Source organism: Mytilus californianus, unplaced genomic scaffold (genome assembly GCF_021869535.1).
Source record: "Mytilus californianus isolate M0D057914Y unplaced genomic scaffold, xbMytCali1.0.p SCAF_1, whole genome shotgun sequence".
Taxonomy (NCBI): domain Eukaryota; kingdom Metazoa; phylum Mollusca; class Bivalvia; order Mytilida; family Mytilidae; genus Mytilus; species Mytilus californianus.
The window spans coordinates 10,644,261-10,672,118 of NW_026262581.1; the positions used below are offsets into that span (position 1 = coordinate 10,644,261).

At 32.8% G+C, this 27,858-nt stretch overlaps 2 protein-coding genes across 4 annotated transcripts in view; one reads left to right on the top strand and one right to left on the bottom strand.

Moving 5' to 3' along the window:
• LOC127699812 (uncharacterized) overlaps window positions 1–27,858 on the top strand; it is a 211,962-nt gene that overhangs the window by 141,820 nt on the left and 42,284 nt on the right. Inside the window, exons 1-2 of one of the 3 annotated variants that reach the window (XR_007981242.1) lie at window positions 10,891–11,005; window positions 20,369–20,713. The exons of the other annotated variants lie outside the window; for them this stretch is intronic. The gene's annotated coding sequence lies outside the window, so the exon portion shown is untranslated. Of the gene's footprint in view, window positions 1–10,890; window positions 11,006–20,368; window positions 20,714–27,858 lie in introns of those variants that run through there. 3 annotated transcript variants of the gene reach the window in all.
• Window positions 689–10,884, bottom strand: LOC127731117 (uncharacterized). Its single transcript, XM_052240322.1, has 4 exons — window positions 10,850–10,884; window positions 5,186–5,509; window positions 2,190–2,348; window positions 689–815 (listed from the first exon to the last, which is right to left on the bottom strand). The coding sequence occupies exons 1-4, from the start codon at window positions 10,882–10,884 to the stop codon at window positions 689–691; spliced, it is 645 nt and encodes a 214-aa protein (XP_052096282.1).

Consider the following 27,858-nt stretch of genomic DNA (forward strand, 5'->3'; position numbering starts at 1 on the left):
TCACATTTATTTATTTATTTTTTTTTTTTTTTGACATTTTATTTTTTTTTTTCTTTATTTTGGCAAAACTTCATTTTTTAAAATTTTTTGGCAAAATTTTATTTATCCTTGGGTGAACAAGGTGGGGTGTTATTTACACCGGGGTAATTAACCAATCAGATTGCAGTATTTTTGCTGCATAAGAAATAAATATATATATATGTGCTGCAGTGCAAAAATTTTAAAAAATACTGATATTGCATTGAACATTTAAGAACACTAATGCAGTATTAAATAAAGCTTTCACTGTTAATAAAAATTAATTATAATATGAGTAGTATTTAAGTATTCAAGTGTGTTATATTGTTACAAAAATGTCTGGCACAAAAATAATTATTTTGATTAATTTTTTGCTGTTAATATTTTTGAATTTGTAAATGTTACTGTCCAATTTTGTCAGTCCTTTAACTTTACAAGAATGGTTGGTGTATGTTATAACTATGCACCATGTGTAAGCACCATGATACCTATTTGTAATGGACACGAGTTCTGCTCAAGACTTCATTTTGAGGTTTAAAAATTAAATACAATAAAGATATCTGTACAATATGATTTCAAACCTCAAGAGGAGTCGCTAGAGGGCGCTGTACTTGAATGTATAGTGTATCCACTAATAAAACCGGTGGGCGTGTTGTTAAATTATTTGTTGTTATACCTGTGCTAATTTACTTGCAAACTGTTTTATCTTCTCGTCTTCTGCAGCTCTGTCAACCATCTGTCTAGGATCAAAACTGGATACTACATGGTCTGCTGATGATACACATGCTTCCATCCTCCTATTTTGGGATATTACAATATTTAAATGTATTTATTGGTAAAGCATAAAATGTTGGCATTGTATGTATTTAGGATTTCAAGGTTTTCAGTAGCGAAAGAAACTTCAAGAAGCGACAAGAAGAATATTTTAGCGACAAGAAGACTATTTAGCGACAAGAAAAATGAAAACAAAGTTCTTATTAAAATAACTTATTCCTAATAAATATATAAAAAAAATATGCATTGAAATGGTTTTTTTTTAGATTCGAGGCCAGATGTCGATCTGTGTGTAACATATATATATGATATACATGTATTTATCATATATTTAGTACAAAATATAGCAATTTTGTATATCTAATAAAGGTTCTTTTTTTCAGTCTGTATCGCATACCCCGTATCGCATAGCTAAACCTGTATCGCATAGCTAAATCCGTATCACATACCTGGCGTGACGTCATAAATCAAATGATGTCAACGTTTGACCTATGACGTCCAGTTGCTGTATTTCCTGGCATAGGAAAAAAGTGAGTTCCCACTAAAGAAATGTCATATCATTTCAACTCAAATCTATATTTTTCAAAAAAAATATTACCCAGTAGAACTTTATAAGCGATTTTTATAAAATAGATACAATAAGTTTTTTTTAGTGGGAACTCACTTTTGTCCAATGACTGTGTATATCATGTATATTGGAATCCCCTGTTTGTCTGTTAATAATCTTTGAATATGTGATAAGTGGCAACATTGTTGTCCATATTTATGTATACAAATGAGTTCAGATTGTAGTATAATGATTAAATTTAACAACAAATATTGAGAAGGTGGGTTGTATTCTACAGGAGGGAACAGTTGACACTATTGTTAGTGAATGCGTTTAAATACATGGTCATAAAGTATATTATTTGCCAGTTTCATAGCTTTATATTGAGCATGTAATAAGGTTGTAGGGGACATTACGATGTGGATATTAAGCAAATAAGGAAGTCTATTACAAAAATTTAAGTCACCTGGAAAAATACAGGAAAATCCTTATGTTCTTTTGTTTGTTATATTTTCGGACGATTTAAAAAAAAAACATATATGACATTAATCTGATTCTATTTAAATATATGATAAACAGAATAATACATGACAAAATCCGTATCGCATGCTGTATCACCACTTGACCAATATCAGCCCTCGGGACTGATATTGGTTTCTGATGGTGATACAGCATGCGATACGGATTTTGCCATGTATTATTCTATATATATATACTAAATACTGTAATATATGAGGAATATTCTATATATATATATACTAAATACTGTAATATATGAGGAAATCTAGAATATTTTTATTAATTTTTTCATTTTACCAGTGCTAAAGATAAAAAATGATTAAGTTAAAACCTTAGCTTGATAATCTTCATTCGTTCCACCTCTACTGGCTCATCGTGTTCCCTCTTTCGTTTCTTCCACTGGCAAGGACCGTCAGTAACAGACTTCTTCTCAAATGCCTCCAACTCGTATAAGCATGCTGCAACATGACGACAAGCTCCATCAGCACTGCAATAAAATTGTATTTAGAGAAAGTTAGTACATGCATACATGTTCATTTGTGAAATGATCTGTATAATACTAATATCTTTATAGATTTTTAAAAACGGTTTACTAAACATGAGCGTTTTAGATTGCAAGTCATCAAATTACATCAGCAGAATTGTTAACTTCTACCTGCCAAATACTGGACACAGAAGCTAGAAAACCAACCTTGAGTTTTGACTTTAATAGCAATGAATTATTTATACCTCATCACCCTGCACTTGAGGTTGTCATACAAATGTACTTACAAACTAGTTTAACCCCACCACATTGTGTATGTGCATGTCCCAAGTCAGGAATCTGTAATAAAAGGGTCATTGTTTGTTGAAATATTTCATATTTGTTTTTCTTTCACTATTTTGTACATAAATCAGACCATTAGCTTTTTTTATACGACCGCAAAAATTTTTGCAGTCGTATATTGGTATGACGTTGGCGTCGTCGTCCGAAGACACATTGGTTTTCGCACTCTAACTTTAGTTTAAGTGAATGGATCTCTATGAAATTTTACCATTTTCGGGGTTATGGTACCAACAGTTAAGAAATAAGGGGCCAAAAATAAGCATTTTTGTAACTTCCAGACATAACTTGTGTGTTAGTGTATGGATCTCTCTGATTTTGTACCACAAGGTTCCATATCACAAAGGGAATGCTGGGATTAATTTTGGGGGTAATTGCCTCAAAAATTTAGGAATTAGGGGCAAAAAACAAGCATTTTTCTAGTTTCTTGACGATAACTTGTGTGTTGGTGTATGGATCTTTCTGAAATTGTACTACAAGGTTCCATATCACAAAGGAAAAGCTGGAATTGAGTTTGGGGGTAATTGCCTAAAATGTTTAGTAATAAGGGGCCAAAAATAAGCATTTTTCTAGTTTCCAGAGAATAACTTGTGTTCAAGTGTATGGATCTCTGTGAAATTGTACCACAACGTTCCATATCACACAGGGAATGCTGGGATTGATTTTGGAGGTAATTGCCTCAAAATTTTAGGAATTAGGGGGCAAAAAAGGGGCAAAAAAAGCATTTTTCTAGTTTCATGACAAAAACTTGTGTGTAAGTGTTGCATATTTCTGAAATTGTACTACAAGGTTCCATATCACAAAGGGAAAGCTGGAATTGAGTTTGGGGGTAATTGCCCGAAACATTTAGGAATTGGGGGCCAAAAAGGGGCCAAAAAACACATTTTTCTAGTTTCCAGACAATAACTTGTGTTCAAGTGTATGCATCTCTCTGAAATTGTACTGCAAGGTACCATACCACAAAGGGAAGGCTGGGATTGAGTTTGGGGGTGATGAATTATAAGGGGGTTCAAAAAATTTGAATGGGGGGGGGGACTTTTTTTTTTTTTCCTTTTTTTTTCTTTTTTTAATTTTTTTTTTCTTTTAAAATTTTCCATTTTAAGTTGGTTATTTCTGATTTATATTTAAAAGCAAATAATAATGATATGGTAGGAGATACACACCAAACAGGATGTGTAAATTATTATATAATAAGCATTGTGCAATAGCAAGAAATTTTCAATTGCACAGTATTGCACAATAGCAAGAAATCTTCAATTGCACAGTATTGCGCAATAGCAAGAAATCTTCAATTGCACAGTATTGCGCAATAGCAAGAAATATCCAATAGCACAATATTGCGCAATAGCAAGAAATTGTCAATTGTGCAGTATTGCGCAATAGCAAGAAATATTCAATTGCACAGTATTGTGCAAAAGAAGATACTTCGTATAAATTGCTTATTTCTTGACCAATTTCAATGGGGTTTTATTCTTGAATTCTTGGGGTTCTTTAATATGCTGAATCTAACCGTGTATTAAGTTTTTGGATTTTGGGCCCCGTTTTTAAATTGGTCCACATTGAGGTCCAAAGGGTCCAAAATTAAACTTTGTTTGATTTCATCAAAAATTAAATTATTGGGGTTCTTTGATATGCCGAATCTAACCGTGTATTTAGATTCTTAATTTTTGGTTCCGTTTTCAAATTGGTCTACATTAAGGTCCAAAGGGTCCAAAATTAAACTAAGTTTGATTTTAACAAAAATTGAATTCTTAGGGTTCTTTGATATGCTGAATCTAAACATGTATTTAGATTTTTGATTATGGGCCCAGTTTTCAAGTTGGTCCAAATCGGGGTCCAAAATTAAACTTTGTTTGATTTCAACAAAAATTGAATTTATGGGGTTCTTTGATATGCTGAATCTAACCATGTATTTAGATTTTTGATTTTTGGGCCCCGTTATCAACTTTGTCCACATTGAGGTCAAAAGGGCCCAAAATTAAACTTTGTTTGATTTCATCAAAAATTGAATTCTTTGGGTTCTTTGATATGCTGAATCTAACCATGTATTTAGATTTTGGATATTGGACCATAATAGGTGAATGTCCAATTTAAAATTTTTAAGTTCTTAGACCACATTCATTCTGTGTCAGAAACCTATGCTGTGTCAAATATTTAATCACAATCCAAATTCAGAGCTGTATCAAGCTTGAATGTCGTGTCCATACTTGCCCCAACTGTTCAGGGTTCGACCTCTGCGGTGGTATCAAGCTGCGCCCTGCGGAGCATTTTATTTTGGATTGTTTTACATTTGTCATTTCAAAATTTTTATAGCTGACTATTCCCTATGGGTTTTTCTCATTGTTGAAGATTGTATGGTTATCTATAGATGTTACTTTCCCTGTCATTTTGTCACTTGTGGGGAGTTGTTTCATTGGAAATCATACCACATCTTCTTATTTTTATATTACAATAGAAACTAGAGTGGGTCGAGAATTTGTCAAATATAATATTTTTATATTTACACTCCTGGACATTCACAGTAAGCTGCTTTAACATCACCTAGAGTCTTCTCAACAACAAACCAGCACTGGTAGGTCATCTTCCCAGTCAACGTCTTTGCCCTCTGTGTTGGCCTCACCTTTCCTATAAAAACACAAACTGAGCTGTCATCTTTTAAGTAGTTGACTTTCATTTCCTGGACATGTCCATCGTAAAACAAGCGGTAGTCCTCTGCACTCTTATAAGCTTTCAACTTCTTTTTATCGTAATCTGAACGGTGCAACAACAAATAATTGAAAATGTCATACAAGGAAAAGTCCGGTACACCAGAAAAATCTTCAACATATCTGAAAAATAAAAGGATTTCAAATTAACACTACAGAATACATTGCTGGTATGAAATTCACAGATTATTCTAGTAAGACATGTATAATAGTAAGGTGAAAAATACTGATTGGGAATATGAGCCCTCGCCAGTACATGCAGTTCAGACAGTTGAAAGTTATATATACTAGACAGTTGAAAGTTATATATACTTGTACAATATTAAAGGACCTGAAAATGCATAAAGTATTTTCTAAATAGATGTTTAATGATATATTATAGTACATGTACAACAAAATGTTAAGTATATCTTAATCTATATACTAACATAAATTTGTTGGACTTGAAATAAAAAGAAAATCAATGTGGAAAAATTATGATAATTGTGATAATATCCGCTTAATTCTTGCAATTCAAGAGTTTACTCATACAATGACTTTATTTCATTAAACCCTAAAATTCTTAAGTTTTTGGCAGTTAATATTTATATTAAAGAATGTGGTATATTATCGATCAAGTAAAATTGTATAAAAAAAATGTAATAGCTACATGTTTTGAACGACTAAATTTTAGGAGCCATGGGCTATCCCTTTAATTATAATGTAAAATTGCTATTAATGGATATTCTTTTGAACTGAGTCTATTTACTTCTAATGGAAAAAGTTTATAGAAAATTGAACAGTTATTGTTATATTATTATTTTTTAAAAAGTTTAAAGTCTTAAAAGTTTTCAATATTTAGAAGTTTGCATACATGTAGGGTTGTTTCTTCTTAGGGAGCTATTTGATAGTTAAGGGGGTGGGGTGAAAAATTTTGTCCTGCATTTTTTTTAAATTGTAATCTCTGTCCTGCTTTTTTATTTTTCACTCTATACGGTCCTGCCTTTTTTTTTTATTAGTTTATCCTGACTTTTTTTACATGAATTGTCATATCCTGCCTTTTTTTTTTTGGCAAAGTGCCTCAACCCGCCTTTTTTTTACTCAAAACTTCTGTCATGCCTATTTTTTTTTCAATTTCATCCTAGCCTAGCCCCCCACCCACCCAAAGTGAAATCGTAGCTCCCTTAATAAAATTGTTTTGGACTGACATGGATAATCATATTTTTGAAAAAATGCTGAAATAATATGAGTTTTAAAAATTATTTCATTATACTGCTAGAAAAATATATTTTAGTAATTGGCTTCAGACACACAGGTAAGGAAGAATGACCCTTCTTTTACTTTAGGGATCCCAGTACTTTAGGGTAATATATGGTTTATTTATGGTTAGGGTTACAACTAGGTTTTAAGGTTAAGACAGAGGTTGGTTTTATGGATGGGACTAGTGATATGGCATGTATGGTAAAGTTGGACTTGTGGCACAAGTTGTGTTATGGTTGGGTTAGGTAAGGGTTAAGTTTAAGGGATGTGACTAACATATGTGCTATGTATGGTTTGGTAATGTAAGGGTTAGGTTTTAAAGATGGGACTGGTGCTATGCTATATATGGTTAGGGTACATGGCCCTGTGTGTAAGGATTAGGTTTAACCTATTTTCAGTGGTTATTGGTACTTTTAACTTTTGTGTTAGGGTTGAAACTAGGTTCTAAGGGTTGGCTTCTAGGGAAGACCGTGTAATGTTCAGGTTATGGGTTAGGTAAATCATGAAAAAAAACTTAAGGTCTTGGGTTCATTTATGGTCAAAATTGTTAGCATATATGTGATGTTCTAGGTTAAAGTAAGGTTTTATATTTAGAGCTACTGTCAGGGTAAGGTATGGGTTTGGGTAAAGTTTAGTTGAGCATATTTTTATATAGGTTGGGAGCCCGTAAATTAAAAGAAGGCCGAAAATATGACTTTCTGACTTATTTTGACTGTATAACTCATTCAAACGACAAGGGATCTAATAAAAATTATAAGTTAGGTAAAGATACGAATTTTGGTTAACTTTATGGCAAGTTTAGTATGTACTTTATAGAACAGCCCGGATTTTTCCTGATATTCAGCATTGAAACCATGTAATTGATTGTTTATACAAGCAATTAAATGATTAGGTTAAGTGCTTCTCTCACAGTTGGTGTCCACTGATGTTATCAAATAAACACAGATGGTTAGCTGGTCAAGTTTATCCAATTGCCATATCATCTACACTAAATACATTATATATTCTTATTTATAAAATATTCTCATGCATAGACAAGGTGATTTCTAATTTTCCCCCACCTTTTTGCAGTGTTTTCATCAAAAATTCAATTAAAAAAATATAAATTTAATTTTTCTTTGCATGTTGATGAAAATAGGATTTCTACAGCTAATTTGGAAATGCTATGCATGATAAAAATTATTTGCTCTTTTAGTAAATTTGATATGTTTTAATAAAATGTATCAATTTAATTATACTAAAATCAATCGGGTCAAGAACCAATCTAATGTATCTTCTTTTAATCCTTGGTAGACCTAGGCTTATCCGCATCGGGTTTCCATAGCCTATATATTTCCTTTTTAGTAATATTTAGAATGGTTTCGAATTTTATTTCACTTATGGGGATACTCAACTAACGATATTAAAATCAATCCGGTCCAGGACTTATACATATATACACTGTATAGCATATATATTCTGCATTTTTTAATATATAATTTTATCCATTTTTATTCATATGCAAATGAGGAGTGGACCCTCCCCCTTAATTTTCTACTGACTAAGTATATTAACCACTTTTTCTGGTATATCGCATTGAAAAGAGTGCAATCAAACACTTCAAATAAGATAAATAAGTTGATATATGAAAGAATGCTTTCAAATGAAAATTAAACATAAAAATAATATTAAGACAGCTGTGCCATGAGCGCATATTATGCCTGTCGCGTTTTCAAACAATTCAGTTCAATAACTTCTCAATGTCATATCAGAAATTCATGAAAAACTAAAGGGAGGTTATCTTAATAGATGTAAACCAGTCACCAAATTTAATGAAAACTGCTCGAAGTACGTTAAAGATATTGTCCAAAAACAGGAAAAAAATGTTGACGACGAACAGACGGACAACAGTATATCATAATAGGTCCATAAAAAGGGGGGGGGGTGTTCTTATATCTTTGCTTTATGAATATTTTATTCAGAATTTCGTTTAAATATTTAGGAAATTTCTATATATCATAAAATGACATTTTATAAAAATAAATGTGAAAATTACAAAGAATATTCATTTCTATTAAATCAGAATTAATCTTTAAAATGACAACAAATTATCAATCTATTCTTAATTTAAATAAATAAAAATTGACAAAAAAAATATTTATTACGAGCTCTTTGACAGAAATAAATAAAAAAAAAACTGACTAGAAGAATATACATATATATATATATATATAGATAATGCTACATGAAGTAAATATATTTATATTTCAAGTAAAGACAGAAAATGCCAAAATGTTGGCTTTCTTATCATCTTATCAGATAATCTATGTGTAACATCTGTGGTCAGTTTATTGGGAAGAGTGATATAATAAATTACAAGGACTTCAAACTGTGAAGCTAATCAGTTGTGAAATTTGAGATTCCCTCAAATCTGAGGGCATTCTTCGGGCTGTACTATAAAGTATATGGGCATATCCCGCAATGGTGGTAAGTCGTGCACTTAAGGCCATTTTTTACTTTATTTTTCTTAGACTTAGTTTTGTTTTTTTATTACTGTGTATTGTCAAGCTTGGTTACTCATAATTGTTTCTCAGTCACTGAATGTACGATGTTGTTCCATACGGGAGCAGCTGACCCGGTTTGTTTACATTCAAATTCTAATGGCTTCAAAACCACGTGACACATTGAATTGTTATATCCAATCAAATTGCTCTACTGTCAATTAGGTGATTTTTTAGTACAAGGCAATTATATTATTTGTCTGTATGATATTGCTTTGAAATAGTTTGCAATAAATTGGGAGATTATTCAATAGGAAAACTCATTATTAGCCATGAAAGTTTACATCAATGGAATTTTATAAGAATATTTACTTTTGGTCAGAATATCGATCTCTTTATACTAAACCAAATTTTTTTTTTATGAAAAATATATGTATATTGTTTTTTCTTAACCTACTCTATATTCCTGAACAAAAACATGGCATGATTATCGTTTGTTTCCCAAAGTTTTTCTTTCAATTTGGATGTTTTTTTTCGCGGGAAAATCGCGGAAGACGTAAGGTGCTTGCCATTTTGAAATTCTTAAAAATACGATTTGCTTGGCCTGTTTGGTTTGCCATTAAGATTGACGACGCTCAATGGAATGTAAACAAAGCAATGGAGGCGGGAAGAGGGGTTTTCTTAAGTTCTGAAATGCTTTTAGGCATTCGGAAGTCAGGTTTGAAATGGCCATTAGAAAATCTGCATATTTGTACAATACTTAAGAATAATAATGAAAACATATCTTTAGAAATATTATTTTATTTAGAAGTGTAGAAAAAATGTATTCTGCACTAATTTTATACGCTGGTATTAGCGTAGTGACGTCAATGCGGAGTTTTCCCGTATGATAAGTACAATAACAAAATCCGAACGAACCAACGTTATGACCGATTATAGACTACCACGCGTTGGGACCCCCTTAGTAAAAAACGGTCAAAAACCGGTTTAAATAAGTATGCAGAGGAGGGTAAAAGCCATAGAAATGAATGGAAAATTATCTTAATTACCCTTCTAAGGTAAACAGGTCTGAAAAACTACAACCGGCTCTTCTCAGGCGATCTTGTAGGGTAGAGTCGACGTCGTCTGCTAGAAAATTGGGATCATACGGAATCTTCAATTTTTCCACCGCCTCAGCTAAACTGGCCAAATCTCTCTGTTTATAACCATTTGCCACTATTCCTCTATCTCGTAAATACAGCTGAATCTTTGAAATTGTCAATGATTTAAAAGATAACATCGTGATTGTAATAGAAAAGTAGAATGAAACAATTTGTTTTGCGGAATCGCTATGGTAAGCAAGCAAAAACTGTGACGTATTTTGCCCCACCTATTTACGGTCGATATATTTTGCAGATTTGAAAGCGAAACGCCACTTAATGTGCAAGTGGTCTATTCATTTTCAATCTTTTTCTCAGTGTAAAATTCTCATTAAAGAAAATTCCGCGAAACGATGTTATCTTCTTTGGCCCCTAAACTATGTGACGTCATAGGTATGCTTCCGGCGTCAAACGTAAACACCGGGCGTTTTCTGGCTTCTTGGCCGCTTCAGAATGTAATTAAATTTGGTAAGAAGAAGATTTCTAGGTGCAACATGTGAGTTTTTTTGCTTATCATTGTAAAAATTGCATGTCAATACATTCAATACAAAATGCCGGCTTCCTTAGTTACAGACAAGGAGATAGAGAATTGTACGCTTACTGACATCCAATCAGAACCACTGATACAAACTAATTGCATTAGAATTTACAAATGGCTGGCGTAGATTTAGCAAAACCCAAAGGAAGAAAAAGACAAATCGAGCCAAGAGAAGATTTCCGTGACGAACTTAATGACAGAAAAAGGTCGAAATGTGATTGCTGTACGTAACATCATATAATAGATATATAGAATTTAAGTTCATTTTTCACTTTCACTTTCATAATTTTTGGTTATTAGTGCTGAAAGATAGTAAATATTTCTTATTCAGGCAACACAAACTCCTTTAAATCATATATGGAATAGAAATACAGAACCAGTAACATCTGTCCAACATCTTTCTTAAGATTAAAATCGAGTCATTTCTCATTTGTTTTCATAACTTTATTTGCATACTTGTACACGATTATTTCACCTAGTAATAAGTTTAAAATAGACGTTATGAATTAAGGTTGTTAGTTTTCTCAATTGAATTATTTCCCATTTTTCCGACTATACCGTTAACGGTAGGGTATTTCTCATTATTGAAGGTCGTACGGTACCTTTAATTTCTTCTACCGTGTCATTTCAACTTTGGTGGATGGTTGTCTCATACACCTTATCGCTATTCACGGCTGACCCGAGAATCTGTCCCGCTTGAACTATTGATGTCATACAACAATCACTTTTCCATTGTGGCGTCAGATATTTTGTATTATGACGTCAAAATTTTACGGGAACCTGTGTGATGTCCAGTAATGGCGGACAAATAGCGATAAGCATGATAAGGTGTATTAGCAATCGATCATACCACTTCCCCTTATATTTATTATTTATATATTTATATATTTATGTTTCAAGTTGTTAGTTGAGCAAAAACTATTTATAAAAATTAAATAGTTGTCGCTGAACTAACAACTTGAAACGTCATCCCAATGTAAAGTCTACCCAAGTGTTTCAAAACGCAGCTCCATATTTGGCTCCGTTTCATCATCACTAACTACATGTGTGCTACTTATTTATATATATATATATATCTTTTGTTGTGAATTATAATTTTCTTTGTGTTGTATATTTTTGGTGGTGGAGCTGTTCGATGTACAAAAGTATGGTTAGTGACCCTAAAGGCTATATAAGGTGTAAATATCCAGAAAGATAAGTTATGTTTTTATGGGTTTTTTTCGCACGAAGCGCGAATATTTTTATTTGTTTTTTCGACGCTATCAATCAAATAATTATTTTCCATTTTAAGTTGGTTATTTTTGATTTATATATCATGTTTATAAGAGCAAATAATAATGATATGGTTTGATTTCATCAAAAAGTGAAATATTGGGGTTCTTTGATATGCTGAATCTAACCGTGTATTTAGATTCTTAATTTTTGGTCCTGTTTTCAAATTGGTCTACATTAAGGTCCAAAGGGTCCAAAATTAAACTTAGTTTGATTTTAACAAAAATTGAATTCTTGGGGTTCTTTGATATGCTTAATATAACCGTGTATGTATTTAGATTTTGGATATTGGACCATAATAGGTAAATTAAAAAATTTTAAGTTCTTCGACCACATTCATTCTGTGTCAGAAACCTATGCTGTGTCAAATATTTAATCACAATCCAGATTCAGAGCTGTATCAAGCTTGAATGTTATGTCCATACTTGCCCCAACTGTTCAGGGTTCGACCTCTGCGGTTGTGTCAAGCTGCGCCCAGCAGAGCATTTTATTTATATTATTAAAAACACAGGTATTTTGGACCCCCCTTTTTTGGGCCCCACTGTAAAAAAAAGTCTTGTTTTTGTCGAGAAAGCGAGACATAGCGATCCTACATTCCGTCGGCGTCGTTGTTGTCGGCGGCGTCCACAAATATTCACTCTGTGGTTAAAGTTTTTGAAATTTTAATAACTTTCTTAAACTATCCTGGATTTCTACAAAACTTGGACAGAAGCTTGTTTATGATCATAAGATTATATTCAAAAGTAAATTTTGTAAAAAGAAAAATCCATTTTTTCCGTATTTTACTTATAAGTGGACTTAGTTTTTCTGCCAGGAAACATTACATTCACTCTGTGGTTAAAGTTTTTGAAATTTTAATAACTTTCTTAAACTATCCTGGATTTCTACCAAACTTGGACAGAAGCTTGTTTATGATCATAAGATTATATTCAAAAGTAAATTTTGTAAAAAATAAATTCCATTTTTTCCGAATTTTACTTATAAGTGGACTTAGTTTTTCTGCCAGGAAACATTACATTCACTCTGTGGTTAAAGTTTTTGAAATTTTAATAACTTTCTTAAACTATCCTGGATTTCTACCAAACTTGGAAAGAAGCTTGTTTATGATCATAAGATAGTATCCAGAAGTAAATTTTGTAAAAAAAAAATTCCATTTTTTCCGTATTTTACTTATAAATGGACTTAGTTTTTCTGCCAGTTAACATTACATTCACTCTGTGGTTAAAGTTTTTAAAATTTTAACAACTTTCTTAAACTATCCTGGATTTGTACCACACTTGGACAGAAGCTTGTTTATGATCAAAAGCTAGTATCTAGAAGGAAATTTTGATAAAATTTTGTTCCATTTTTTAGCTCACCTTGCCCGAACGGCCAAGTGAGCTTTTCTCATCACTTTGCGTCCGTCGTCGTCGTCGTCCAGCGTCGTCTGTTAACTTTTACAAAAATCTTCTCCTCTGAAACTACTGGGTCAAATTTAACCAAACTTGGTCACAATCATCATTGGGGTATCTAGTTTCAAAAATGTGTCCGGTGATGCGGTCAACCAACCAAGATGGCCGCCATGGCTAAAAATAGAACATAGGGGTAAAATGTAGATTTTGGCTTATATCTCTGAAACCAAAGCATTTAGAGCAAATCTGACATGGGGTAAAATTGTTTATCAGGTCAAGATCTATCTGCCCTGAAATTTTCAGATGAATCTGACAACCCGTTGTTGGGTTGCTGCCCCTGAATTGGTAATTTTTGTCGAGCCTGCGACTTTTGTCGCAGAAAGCTCGACATAGGGATAGTGATCCGGCGGCGGCGGCGGCGTTAGCTAACTTCTTAAAAGCTTTATATTTTAGAAGGTGGAAGGTCTGGATGCTTCATACTTTGTATATGGATGCCTCATGTTACGAAGTTTCCGTCAGTCACATGTCCAATGTCCTTGACCTCATTTTCATGGTTCAGTGACTACTTGAAAAAAAAGTTCAGATTTTTTGTAATGTTAGATTCTCTCTTATTATAAGTAATAGGATAACTATATTTGGTATGTGCGTACCTTGCAAGGTCCTCATGCCCGTCAGACAGTTTTCACTTGACCTCGACCTCATTTCATGGATCAGTGAACAAGGTTAAGTTTTGGTGGTCAAGTCCATATCTCAGATACTATAAGCAATAGGTCTAGTATATTCGGTGTATGGAAGGACTGTAAGGTGTACATGTCCAACTGGAAGGTGTCATCTGACCTTGACCTCATTTTCATGGTTCAGTGGTTATAGTTAAGTTTTTGTGTTTAGTCTGTTTTTCTTATACTGTATGCCATAGGTCTACTATATTTGGTGTATGGAATGATTGTAAGGTGTACATGTCTAGCGGGCAGGTGTCATCTGACCTTGACCTCATTTTCATGGTTCAGTGGTCAAAGTTAAGTTTTTTTAGTTTTGGTCTTTTTTTCTAATACTATATGCAATAGTTCAACTATATTTGGTGCATGGAAATATTTTATGATCTATTTGTCAGTCACGCAGGTTTTATTTGACCTTGACCTCATTTTCAAGGTTCATTGCTCAGTGTTAAGTTTTTGTGTTTTGGTCTGTTTTTCTTAAACTATAAGCAATAGGTCAACTATATTTGTTGTATGGAAGAATTGTTAGCTGTACATGCCTGCCCAGCATGGTTCATCTGACCTTGACCTCATTTTCATGGTTCATTGGTCAATGTTTAGTTTTACTTGGTTAATGTTAAGTTTATGTGACAGTTGTAATAAGCTTTATATTTAGGACTATCAACATAATATCAATGATTAGTAAAGAAGGCGAGACATTTCAGCGTGTGCACTCTTGTAAGGAAATTTTGTCGTTTTTGGTTATTATCTTGAATATTATTATAGATAGAGATAAACTGTAAACAGCAATAATGTTCAGCAGAGTAAGATCTACAATTAAGTCAACTTGACCAAAATGGTCAGTTGACCCCTTAAGGAGTTATTGCCCTTTATAGTCAATTTTTAACCATTTTCGTAAATTTTTGTAATCTTTTACAAAAATCTTCTCCTCTGAAACTACTAAGACAAATTTAACCAAACTTTTACACAATCATCATTAGGGTATATAGTTTAAAAAATGTGTCTGATGACCCCGCCCGCGAACCAAGATGGCCAACATGGCTAAAAATAGAACATAGGGGTAAAATGTAGATTTTGGCTTATATCTCTGAAACCAAAGCATTTAGAGTAAATCTTACAAGGGTAAAACTGATTATCAGGTCAAGATCTATCTGCCCTGAAAATTTCAGACCAATCAGGCAGCACGTTGTTGGGTTGCTGCCCCTGAATTGGTAATTTTAAGAAAATTTTGCAGCTTTTGGTTATTATCTTGAATATTATTATAGATAGAGATAAACTGTAAACAGCAATAATGTACAGCAAAGTAAGATCTACAAATAAGTCAACATGACCAAAATTGTCAATTGACCCCTTAATCAGTTATTGCCCTTTATAGTCAATTTTTTACAATTTTTTCATAAATTTTGTAAATTTTTGTAAATTTTTACAAAATATTTTCCACTGTAACTACTGGGCCAAGTTCATTATAGATAGAGATAATTGTAAGCAGCAAGAATGTTCAGTAAAGTAAGATCTACAAACACATCACCATCACCAAAACACAATTTTGTCATGAATCCATCTTTGTCCTTTGTTTAATATGCACATATACCAAGGTGAGCGACACAGGCTCTTTATAAGAGCCTCTAGTTCCATATTTTACTTATAAATGGACTTAGTTTTTCTTCCAGTCAACATTACATACATTCTGCAGTTTAAGTTTTTAAAACATTTATTAGATTCATAAATTATCCTGGATTTTTACCAAACTTGGACAGAAGCTACTTACAATCAAAAGATAGTATAGTGAGGAATATTTTTATTAATTTTTTTCCTCAATTTTGTTGAGCCTGCGATTAACTCCAAAAGTAGGCGAGACACTGGGTTCCGCGGAACCCTTACGAATTTTTTTCTATATTTACAATTTTCTACAATGTATAGACATATAACAAGTCTCAACAAACCATTACTAGTCGATTACAATACCTTTTTTACTATCCACACAAACCCCAAGTGAAAAAAGAAGAAGGTACCTTTGATGAATAACCTACTTTCACTTTGGAGGATCAGGTCAGGAAAACGATATAAATTTCATATAAAAACTCACTTACTTTTCATAAAAATTACATCCTTAGATTCCGGAGATATTTTTTGCCCATGTCAAGACAGGTGTTCAAATTAGCGGTGGTCCTTTCTCCTAGGTCCAGGAACTGTCAGATTTTCGCTCGGACTTCCGATTTGGTTATTAGCTGCACCTGATGGACTTCTGATTTTCAAGTTTTAGGAAACATGTATATCATGTATATATCACATGGACTCAGTGAGCAGATTAAAATTTTGTTAATCAATGTTTTTTAAATTTATTTTAGTATTTCCTGTCTATTTGTATTACTTTATTAACGTATATGACGTTGACATCGATATTTCTTTGTTTTCTAGCAATGTGCAGTTTACTATCCATATCCGTATACTGAAAAATTCTAAATTTCAATAGTTAAAATGGTGAAATATAATCTCTTTTTGGTGTAACCATGGAAATATTCTGCATTTATTTGTTATAAAATATTGCATAAAAGAATGGTGAAAATGTTCCCAAAATTTGGTCCAAAGAAGAATTTCAATCCATTAGAGTGGTACCTTGTCTCAAACTATAGACATTTATCTATCAAGAGGTTCAAAAAAAGCATTTCACCTAATTTTTCCATAAACACATGATAAACATGATAAAACTGAACTGAAAAGTTTGAGAGTCAAACACTACAATAATGTCTTGATCTATTGGAGAAATACAGACTGTCAAACAGAAAAATGGCCTAAAATCATGCGAAAAAAACAATCTTGATGTTCATATAAACCCACACGTAAGGCTTTATTATTCTTCAACTACCTACAAATCTTGTGGACTGTTACCTTGTGAACTAGCATGTTAAAAATCGAGCTCATCTTTTTGGTCAAGTACAAAGCAGTGTTAATATTCACATTACATTAATATGAAAATGCATATAAATTGCTGCTAGACGTTAAGTAGCCAATCATCATCTTTATATTTAGTTTTTCAACGCTATCAATCAAATTATTGTTTTCAAAATTTAACGCTATAAGGTATGGGGAAAATCTGTATTCAGAATATTTTTTTAGGAAAAAACATAACCCCCCTTTAAGTTAAATGGTCGTTTCCTAACTACAAACATGTATCAGTACATATCAGTTTGACAAATATTTTAAGGTCCTGCCCCCAAGGGCATCACCATGGTCCATTGACTTTGAATTAATTATTAATTTTCTATGTGGAGTATCTACTTCAGTTAAATTGATAGTAACTACTTACAATAGACAACAATATTTTCTAAAAAGTTTCATTACTGTATGTACATCTCAGTTTGTCGACCATTTTGATGCCCAGTCCACTAGGTCCATAGACTTTGAATTAATAAGTAATGTTGCTGTCCATCAGATTGTCTTTTTCTGAATTTTGTGATGACAGGCGAGACACATCTCTATGTCAACAGTTTATTCTCATTTTTTATTTGGGGACCTTTTATAGCTTGCTTTGTGATACTGTTGAAGGCTGTATGATTACCATCTAGGTCATTTGGTCTCTGGTGGAGAGTTGTCTTATTGACAATCATGCCACATCTTATTTTCATAAAAGTGCCCCAAAAAAATTCGTTCGTATAACACATTTGATTTCCAGAAAATAACTTTAGTTTAAGTGAATGGATCTCTATGAAACTTTACCAGAAAGTTCAATACCACAAACATGACAAATGGAAGGTTGGGATAGATTTTTGGGTTTATGATATTAACAGTTTAGGAATTAAGGACCAAAAACAAGCATTTTTGTTGTTTCCGGACTTGTGTTTAAGTGTATGGATCACTCTACAATTATACCACAAGGTTACATATCACAAAGGAAAGGCTTGGATTGAGTTCTGGGATAATTGCCCCAAAAGTTCAGGAATATGGGGCGAAAAAAGGGCAAAAAACAAGCATTTTTCAGGTTTTGTTTAAGTGTATGGATCTCTCTAAAAAAAATTGTGCTACAAGTTCTATACCACAAAGGGTTTGATGGGATTGAATTTAGGGGGTAATTACTCAAAGGGAGGGGGTTCAAAAAATTTGGGGGCTTTTTTTCCGATTTTTTTTGGAGAGGAGGTTCATATTTTTTTCTTCAAAATTTTTGAAATTTTAAATTTTTGGAAAGCTTCAAGAAGAAATCTTCGCAATAGCACAGTATTGCGCAACAGCACAGTATTACGCAACAGCACAGTATTGTATAATAGCACAGTTTTGTGCAATAGCACAGTACATGTATAATGCACAGTAGCACAGTATTGGGCAATAACAAGAAATCTTCAATTGCACAATAGCAAGAAATCTTCTGTTGCCCATTAGCACAGTATTGCGCAACAACAAAGTTTTGTGCAATAGCAAGAAATCTTCAATTGCACAGTATTGCGCAGTAGTACAGTATTCTGCAATAGCAAGAAATCTTCAATTGAAAATAAATACAAATCTTTTTATCAATTTCAATGGGATCAATTTTAAGTCTTTAATGTTTGGGGGTTCTAACCTTGTATTACTTTTTTCGATATTTAGTCCCATTTCAAAATTGGTCTACATTTAGGTCAAAAGAGTCCAAAATTAATATTTGTTTGATTTCACCAACAACTGAATTATTGCGGCTGTATGATATGCTGAATCTTATTGTGCATTTTGATTTTTTTATTTTGGGCCCTGTTTTCAAATTAGTTCATGCTAATGTTTGAGGGTCAAAAACTAAACATTGTCAATTGCACAGTATTGCACAATAGCAAGAAATCTTCTGTTGCCCATTAGCACAGTATTGCGCAACAACAAAGGTTTGTGCAATAGCAAGAAATCTTCAATTGCACAGTATTGCGCAGTAGTACAGTATTCTGCAATAGCAAGAAATCTTCAATTGAAAATAAATACAAATCTTTTTATCAATTTCAATGGGATCAATTTTAAGTCTTTAATGTTTGGGGGTTCTAACCTTGTATTACTTTTTTCGAAATTTAGTCCCATTTCAAAATTGGTCTACATTTAGGTCAAAAGAGTCCAAAATTAATATTTGTTTGATTTCACCAACAACTGAATTATTGCAGCTGTATGATATGCTGAATCTTATTGTGCATTTTGATTTTTTTATTTTGGGCCCTGTTTTCAAATTAGTTCATGCTAATGTTTGAGGGTCAAAAACTAAACTTTGTTTGATTTCAACTAAAATTAAATATTTTGACTTGGATGGCAATTATACCACATCTTCTTATTTCTATAAGTAATACTACTTTTGTTTTTTATGCCCCCGCCGTAGCGGAGGGGGCATTAAGTTTTACCCTTGTCTTTCCGTCCGTCCGTCCCAAAGTTGGTTTCCCATCTCTAACTTTAGTTTGCCTCAACCAAATGTTATGAAACTTATACACAATGCTTATTACCACTAAATACAGATCAAGATTGAGTTTTGGTGGCGTCACTTTTACCGTTCTAGAGTTATGCTCCTTTACAAATGGAAAAATTGCTAAATTTTTCGTTTCCGTTCTCTAACTTAAGTTTGGCTCAACCAAATGTTATGAAACTTATACACAATGCTTATTAGGGCCCTGCCGAATGGCGGACGCCCTATAGTGACCAGTCTGTCCGTCCGTCTGTCTGTTTGTCTGTTCATCCGTCCATCCTTAACAAATTGTGTCCGCTCTATATCTAGAGAACCGCTAGGATTTCAAAGTTTATACTTGACATGTATATTAACCAACACCAGAGGGTGTGTCATAATGTATGAACAACTTCCTAGGTCAAAAACTTTGGTTTTAGTTTACAACTCCATGTCCTATGGTAAAGATCGTGTCCGCTCTATATAAACATAAAAATTGCTGAATTTTTCGTTTCCATTCTCTAACTTTAGTTTGTCTCAACCAAATGTTATAAAACTTATACACAACCTTTCTAGAGTTATGCGTGTTTACAAATAGAAAAATTGCTGAATTTTTAGTTTATGTTCTCTACTTAAGTTAGCCTCAACCAAATGTTATGAGACTTACACACAATGCTAATTACCACAAAACTCAGATCGAGTTCAAATTTGGGTAGCATCACTTTTACCGTTCTTCAGTTATGTCCCTTTATAACTATATGATGTGCAAGCGGGGGCATCATCTGTGTCCACATGTGGACACTATCCACATTTTTTACATATTTTGATTTTAGATGAAAGATGTTTTAATATCAAATCTGTCAAAGCTTGGGCCGATTTGATACTGGAATGTGAATGTTCATGCAACATTGAATGCATGTCGAAATGCAGCAAGGAATGTATGTTGAAATGCAACGAGGAATGCAAGGGGAACAAGCAATGGATAGGAGGTCAAAATAAAATAGTACTTACACACAATAATCATATTGTCGGAAACAGGGATATAACAATGATGGAGCAGTCTGAACATAAGAATTCCATCATGCTGAGAAATCTTACAAAAGCTGATTGGAACTCAACTTTTACCTGCAGTTTTGGTACACTTTTTAAGTCAATCAGCTTAGATGGATATAATGAGCGTAAGTTTAACTTTCTTACGTCTATATACAAATTGTTTTGCGTTCATATTATCATAATTATGTCATGGCGATGTCTGTGGCGTATCAAATTGTCATCCGAAGACATTTGTCATCCTATACATTTTGGTTTACAGGATCTCTATGAAATTGAAATTGTAGCACAAGCCAAAAAGGTTCCATATATATATATACTACACAAGGAAGGTTTATATTGATTTTGGGGTTTATTGTCATCGCTGTTAGGAATTAGGAGCCAAAAACAAGCATTTTTTTCTTATTTCAGGACAACAACTTATGTATTAGTGTATGGATCTCTATGAAATTTTACCACAAGGTTCTATACCAAAAAGAATGTTGAGGGTCGTGGCCTAAACCGATTAGAAATTAAAGGCCGAAAAGGGGTAAAAAAACAAGAATTTTATGGTTTGTGGACAATTACTTGAATATTAGTCTCAGGATTGCTATGAAATTGTACCACAAGGTTTAAAACGGTAAAAAGAACGTAGGGGGATTGTTAGGGCATTCTGACCCTACAGGTTTAGGAAAAAAGAAGCCAAAAACAATATCTTTTTATACGCCCTTTTACGGGACGTATTATGGTATACCGTTGTCCGTCTGTCCGTTCGTCTGTCTGTCCGTCGTCAACATGTCGGACATTAACTCAAAAACGCTTTAACCAATTTGCATAAAACTTTGGTGAATTGTTTGTTTCTAATGACATGAGCTCCCTTTCGTTTTTTATAAATTTTAGATTTTACTTTTCCAAGTTATGAGGTTTTATTCATTAAAAAAAGGGGGATTTTCAAGTTTTCGGAAAATAACTCAAGAATGCTTTCACCAACTTGCAAGTATTGTGGTGAATTGTTTATATCTATTGACATGAGCTCCCTTTTGATATTTATATATTTTAGATTTTATGTTTCCAAGTTACAGGGTTTTATTCATAAAAAAAGGGGGATTTTCCAGTTTTCGGACAAAAAATCAAAAATGCTTTCAGCAGTTCTTATGAAACTTTGGTGAATTGTTTATATCTATTGATGTAAGCTCTGTTTAGAATTTTATAAATTTTACATTTTACATTTTTGAGTTATGGGGTTTTATTCATTAAAAAAGGGGTTGATTTTCCAGTTTTCGGACAATAACTCCAAAAAAAATGCTGTCACCAATTCTCATGAAACTTTGGTGAATTGTTTATATCTATTGATCATGTTGATGTAAGCTCCCTTTTGATTTTCATAAATTTCTAATATGACATTGAGAAGTAATTGAACTTTATTTGTTTATAGTCTGACAACAGATTTACTAAGTATTTCACAACAGCAAGAAATCTTTAATTGAATATAAATTCAATTCATATAACCAATTTCAAGTTCTTTGACTACATTTATTCAGAAACCTATAATATGTCAAATATTTAATTACAATCCAAATTCAGACCTGTATCAAGCTTGAATATTGTGTCCATTTTTGCCCCAACTGTTCAGGGTTGGACCTCTGCAGGCGTATCCAGTTGCGCTCAGCGAAGCAGTTTATAATTATTTGTATCAATTGATTATTTTTTTAACAATTTCAATTGGGTTTTTATTCAGTCTTGTATTCTGGTGGTCTTTAATATGCTGAATTTAACCAGGTATTTTGAATCTGGATTTTACGGGACGTATTACTATTATGGTATACCTCTGTCCGTCCGACCTTCGTCAACATGTCTGACATTAACTCAAAAACACTTTAATAAATTTGCATAAAACTTTGGTGAATTGTTTATATCTATTGACGTGAGTTTCCTTTCGTTTTTTATAAATTTTAGATTTTAATTTTCCGAGTTATCGGTTTTATTCATTAAAAAAAGGGGGATTTTCCAGTTTTCTGATAATAACTCAAGAATGCTTTCACCAACTTGCAAGAAATTTTGGTGAGTTGTTTATATCTATTGACATGAGCTCCCTTTCGATTTTTTAAAAATTTTAGATTTTACGTTTCCAAGTTACAGGGTTTTATTGTCTCGCTTGGCGGAGTCAAAAAGCGAGACATAGGTATGCTGTTTCCGGAGTCGGCGGCGGCGGTGTCAACAATGTATTAGTTTGTGATTAGGTCTAGTTTGTGGGGAACCACAAGTTGAAGGTCAATCATATTTGGTATGCAGTTCACAGTATAAGCATTGGCACATCTCATTTCCATGGAGATTATTTGGCCCTGCCCACTCAGTCATGGTCTATTGACTTTGAAGCTTTTGCTTATTTTACATGTATTAGTTTGTGATTAGGTGAGTTTATGGGGAACCACTAGTGGTAGGTCAATGATATTTGGTATGCAGTTGTATAAGCATTGGCATATCTCATTTCCATGGAGATTATTTGACTCCGCCCCTTGGTCATGGTCTATTGACTTTGAAAATTTTGCTTAGTTAACATGTATTAGTTTGTGATTAGGTCAGTTAAAGGGGAACTATTAGTGGTAGGCCAATGTTAATTGGTATTCAGTTGTATAAGTATTAGCACATTTCATTTCCATGGAGAATATTTGGCCCCTTCCCCTCAGTCATGGACTCATGGTCTATCGACTTGAAAATTTTGCTTAGTTAACATGTATTAGTTTGTGATTAGGTCAGTTAAAGGGGAACTATTAGTGGTAGGCCAATTTTAATTGGTATTCAGTTGTATAAGTATTAGCACATTTCATTTCCATGGAGAATATTTGGCCCCTTCCCCTCAGTCATGGACTCATGGTCTATCGACTTGGAACTTTTGCTTAGTTTACATGTATTAGTTTGTGATTAGATCAGTTTAAGATGAACTGCTAATGTTAAGTCAATGATATTTGGTATGCAAATTTATTGGCATTTTTAAGTATCGTTTCCATGGAGATTTTATAGCTGCACCCTCTCTTCATGGTTCATTGACTTTGAAACTTTTGCATAGTTTACAAGTTTCTGTTTTTGTTAAGGTTTGTTTAAAGGGAACGACTTATAATAAGTCAATGATATTTGGTATGCAGTTGTATAAGCAATGGCACATCTCATTTACATGGAGATTGTTTAGCCATGTACCTCAGTCATGGTTCGTTGACTTTGAATGTTTGCCTAACTTATGTAAAATGTTAAGTATTGTTATTTTAATGTCAATATTTGCATAATCAAAATTATGAAAAAGCGAGACATATCTCTGTGATAACAGTTTATTGTTAATAAAAAAGGTGGATTTTCCAGTTATCGGACTATAACTCAAAAATGCTTTCAGCAGTTCTAATGAAACTTTGGTGTATTGTTTATATCTGTTGATGTAAGCTCCCTCAAGAATTTTATCAATTTTACATTTTATATTTCCGAGTTGACATTTTGTATGTCATAGTTCAAAGATAAACACACAAAAGACTTATATAATAAGCCTAAATGACAAAACTAGAAAAACAACCAAATCAAATGTTATGAAACTTATACACAATGCTAATATTACAACAATAAAAAAGATCAAGTTTGAATTTTTTTTGGCATCACTGTTACCATTCTAGAGTTTTGCCCCTTTACAAATGGAAAAATTGTTGAATTTTTTGTTTCCGTTTTCTTAATTAAGTTTGCCTCAACCAAATGTGATGTAACTTGTACCAGGGATGGGGTAATTGAAAATGTATAAATGGTAATCAAGTGTAATGCATTACAATTTTCCATGTCTTTGAATGTAATGTGTAATTGAGCATTTTTTCAATTACATGTAATGGTAATTTAATTAATTACAATGAAGAAAGCATGTAATGCTAAATTACTTTTGAATTACATTTCAATTACATGTACTTTTATGGTGTTAATCATGTTAATGATAAGAAATTGTGTTAATATAAATATTATTTATTTGACATACAGAAATGTTTTCTAAATAGTCTTATAACTTAAAAAAATGTGAGAATCATATATTGGTGTTGTTCAGTTTTTAAGAAAGATCTTTATCTAAATAGATTGATAACATGTATATATTCATATGATCAAAATACACATGTACATGTATGTATTGTTAAACAAATGTATATATCTTTCTTAGACAGTTCATTTAGAATTTTAAATCACTGCACACAATCATTTTGTCAAATTAGTATACACAAAAGGATTATAGAATTAAAATTATCAGCTGTAAAAACAAATGGCAATTAATCAGACTAAATGTGTAATAAAACAGCCTAGGGACAATGCCACTATTACATGTATTTTATCTAATTAGCAAAATATTGCTAATATTGAGACATTATACATTGTTTGTGCTAAAAAATTATTTTCAATCTAGTGACAAGCATACTTTTGAATAATCATGATAATTGTAAAGTAAAAAACATGGACAATTTTTTAATTTATTTATAATTTATTTATTTATATTATGTTTAATTAAATGGCTTCATTTCTGAGTTTTCAAAATACCCCTTAATGTATTGGGAAGTTAATAGGAACACATTCCCTCTTCTATCAACACATCTTATGATATAGCAATACCTGCCACATCAGCTCCTGTCTGAACACTTTGTTTCGACAGGAGCTGATGTGGCAGGTATTGCTAGATCATAAGATGTGATGATAGAAGACATTAAAAATACTAATGATGATCAAATGCAATGCTAAAACTATGCTGTAAGCATACATGAATATTTTACACATGCTATATATTGTTTAAAAAAAGTTATGATGAAATGTAATGTGTAATTTAATCAATTACTTTGGTTAGAAAAATGCTTGTTTTTTGCCCCTTTTTGGCCCCTAATTCCTAAAATTTGGAGGCAATTACCACCAAAATCAATCCCAGCATTCCCTTTGTGATATGGAACCTTGTGGTACAATGTCAGAGAGATCCATACACTAACACACAAGTTATGTCTGGAAGTTACAAAAATGCTTATTTTGGCCCCTTTTTGGCCTCTAATTCCTTAACTGTTGGTACCATAACCCCCAAAATCAATCCCCACCTTCCTTTTGTGGTATTGAACCTTATGGTAAAATTTCATAGAGATCCATTCACTTAAACTAAAGTTAGAGTGCGAAAACCAATGTGTCTTCGGACAACGACGACGCCAACGTCATACCAATATACGACCTCAAAATTTTTTTGCGGTCGTATAAAATGCTTATTTTTGGCCCCTTTTTGGCCCGTTATTCCTAAACGTTTTGGGCAATTACCCCCAAACTCAATTCCAGCTTTTCCTTTGTGATATGGAACCTTGTACAATTTCTTAAAGATCCATACACTTGAACACAAGTTATTGTCATGAAACTAGAAAAACTGTGTAATTTTTATACGACCGCAAAAATTGAAAATTTTTTGGTCGTATATTGGTTTGACGTTGGCGTCGTCGTCGTCGTCGTCGTCGTCGTCGTCGTCGTCGTCGTTGTCGTCGTCGTCGTCGTCGTCTGGCGTCGTCCGGCGTCGTCCGAAGACACATTGGTTTTCGCACTCTAACTTTAGTTTAAGTGAATGGATCTCCATGAAATTTTACCATAAGGTTCAATACCACGAAGGGAAGGTTGGGATTGATTTTGGGGGTTATGGTACCAACAGTTAAGGAATAAGGGGCCAAAAAGGGGCCAAAAATAAGCATTTTTGTAACTTCCAGACAATAACTTGTGTGTAAGTGTATGGATCTCTCTGACATTGTACCACAAGGTTCCATATCACAAAGGGAAGGCTGTAATTGATTTTGGGGGTAATTGCCTCAAAATTTTAGGAATTAGGGGCCAAAAAAGGGGCAAAAAACAAGCATTTTTCTAGTTTCATGACAATAACTTGTGTGTAAGTGTTTGGATATTTCTGAAATTGTACAACAAGGTTCCATATCACAAAGGGAAAGCTGGAATTGAGTTTGGGGGTAATTGCCTGAAACGTTTAGGAATTGGGGGCCAAAAAGGGGCCAAAAATAAGCATTTTTCTAGTTTCCAGACAATAACTTGTGTTCAAGTGTATGGATCTCTCTGAAATTGTACTGCAAGGTACCATACCACAAAGGGAAGGCTGGGATTGAGTTTGGGGGTGATGAATCATAAGGGGGTTCAAAAAATTTGGGGGGGGGGGTTTTCTTTTTTTTCTTTTTTTCCTTTTTTTTTTCTTTTAAAATTTTCCATTTTAAGTTGGTTATTTCTGATTAATATTTAAAAGCAAATAATAATGATATGGTAGGAGATACACACCAAACAGGATGTGTAAATTATTATATAATAAGTATTGTGCAATAGCAAGAAATTTTCAATTGCACAGTATTGCACAATTGCAAGAAATCTTCAATTGCACAGTATTGCGCAATAGCAAGAAATCTTCAATTGCACAGTATTGCGCAATAGCAAGAAATATCCAATAGCACAATATTGCGCAATAGCAAGAAATTGTCAATTGTACAGTATTGCACAATAGCAAGAAATATTCAATTGCACAGTATTGTGCAAAAGAAGATACTTCGTATAAATTGCTTATTTCTTGATCAATTTCAATGGGGTTTTATTCTTGAATTCTTGGGGTTCTTTAATATGCTGAATCTAACCGTGTATTAAGTTTTTGGATTTTGGGCCCCGTTTTTAAATTGGTCCACATTGAGGTCCAAAGGGTCCAAAATTTAACTTTGTTTGATTTCAACAAAAATTGAATATATGGGGTTCTTTGATATGCTGAATCTAACCGTGTATTTAGATTTTTGATTTTTGGGCCCCGTTATCAACTTTGTCCACATTGAGGTCAAAAGGGTCCAAAATTAAACTTTGTTTGATTTCATCAAAAATTGAATATATGGGGTTCTTTGATATGCTGAATCTAAACATGTATTTAGATTTTTTATTATGGGCCCAGTTTTCAAGTTGGTCCAAATCGGGGTCCAAAATTAAACTTTGTTTGATTTCAACAAAAATTGAATATATGGGGTTCTTTGATATGCTGAATCTAACCATGTATTTAGATTTTTGATTTTTGGGCCCCGTTATCAACTTTGTCCACATTGAGGTCAAAAGGGTCCAAAATTAAACTTTGTTTGATTTCAACAAAAATTGAATATATGGGGTTCTTTGATATGCTGAATCTAAACATGTATTTAGATTTTAGATTTTTGGCCCAGTTTTCAAGTTGGTCCAAATTGGGGTCCAAAATTAAACTTTGTTTGATTTCAACAAAAATTGAATATATGGGGTTCTT

Coding starts and splice junctions, on each gene's coding strand:
- LOC127731117 (XM_052240322.1), bottom strand. CDS start 10,884: ATGCAATTAGTTTGTATCAGTGGTTCTGATTGGAT. Junction 2,349..5,185: donor TACTGTGAATGTCCAGGAGT/GTAAATATAAAA, acceptor ACAATTTTATTG/CAGTGCTGATGGAGCTTGTC. Junction 816..2,189: donor ATGAAGATTATCAAGCTAAG/GTTTTAACTTAA, acceptor ATCCCAAAATAG/GAGGATGGAAGCATGTGTAT.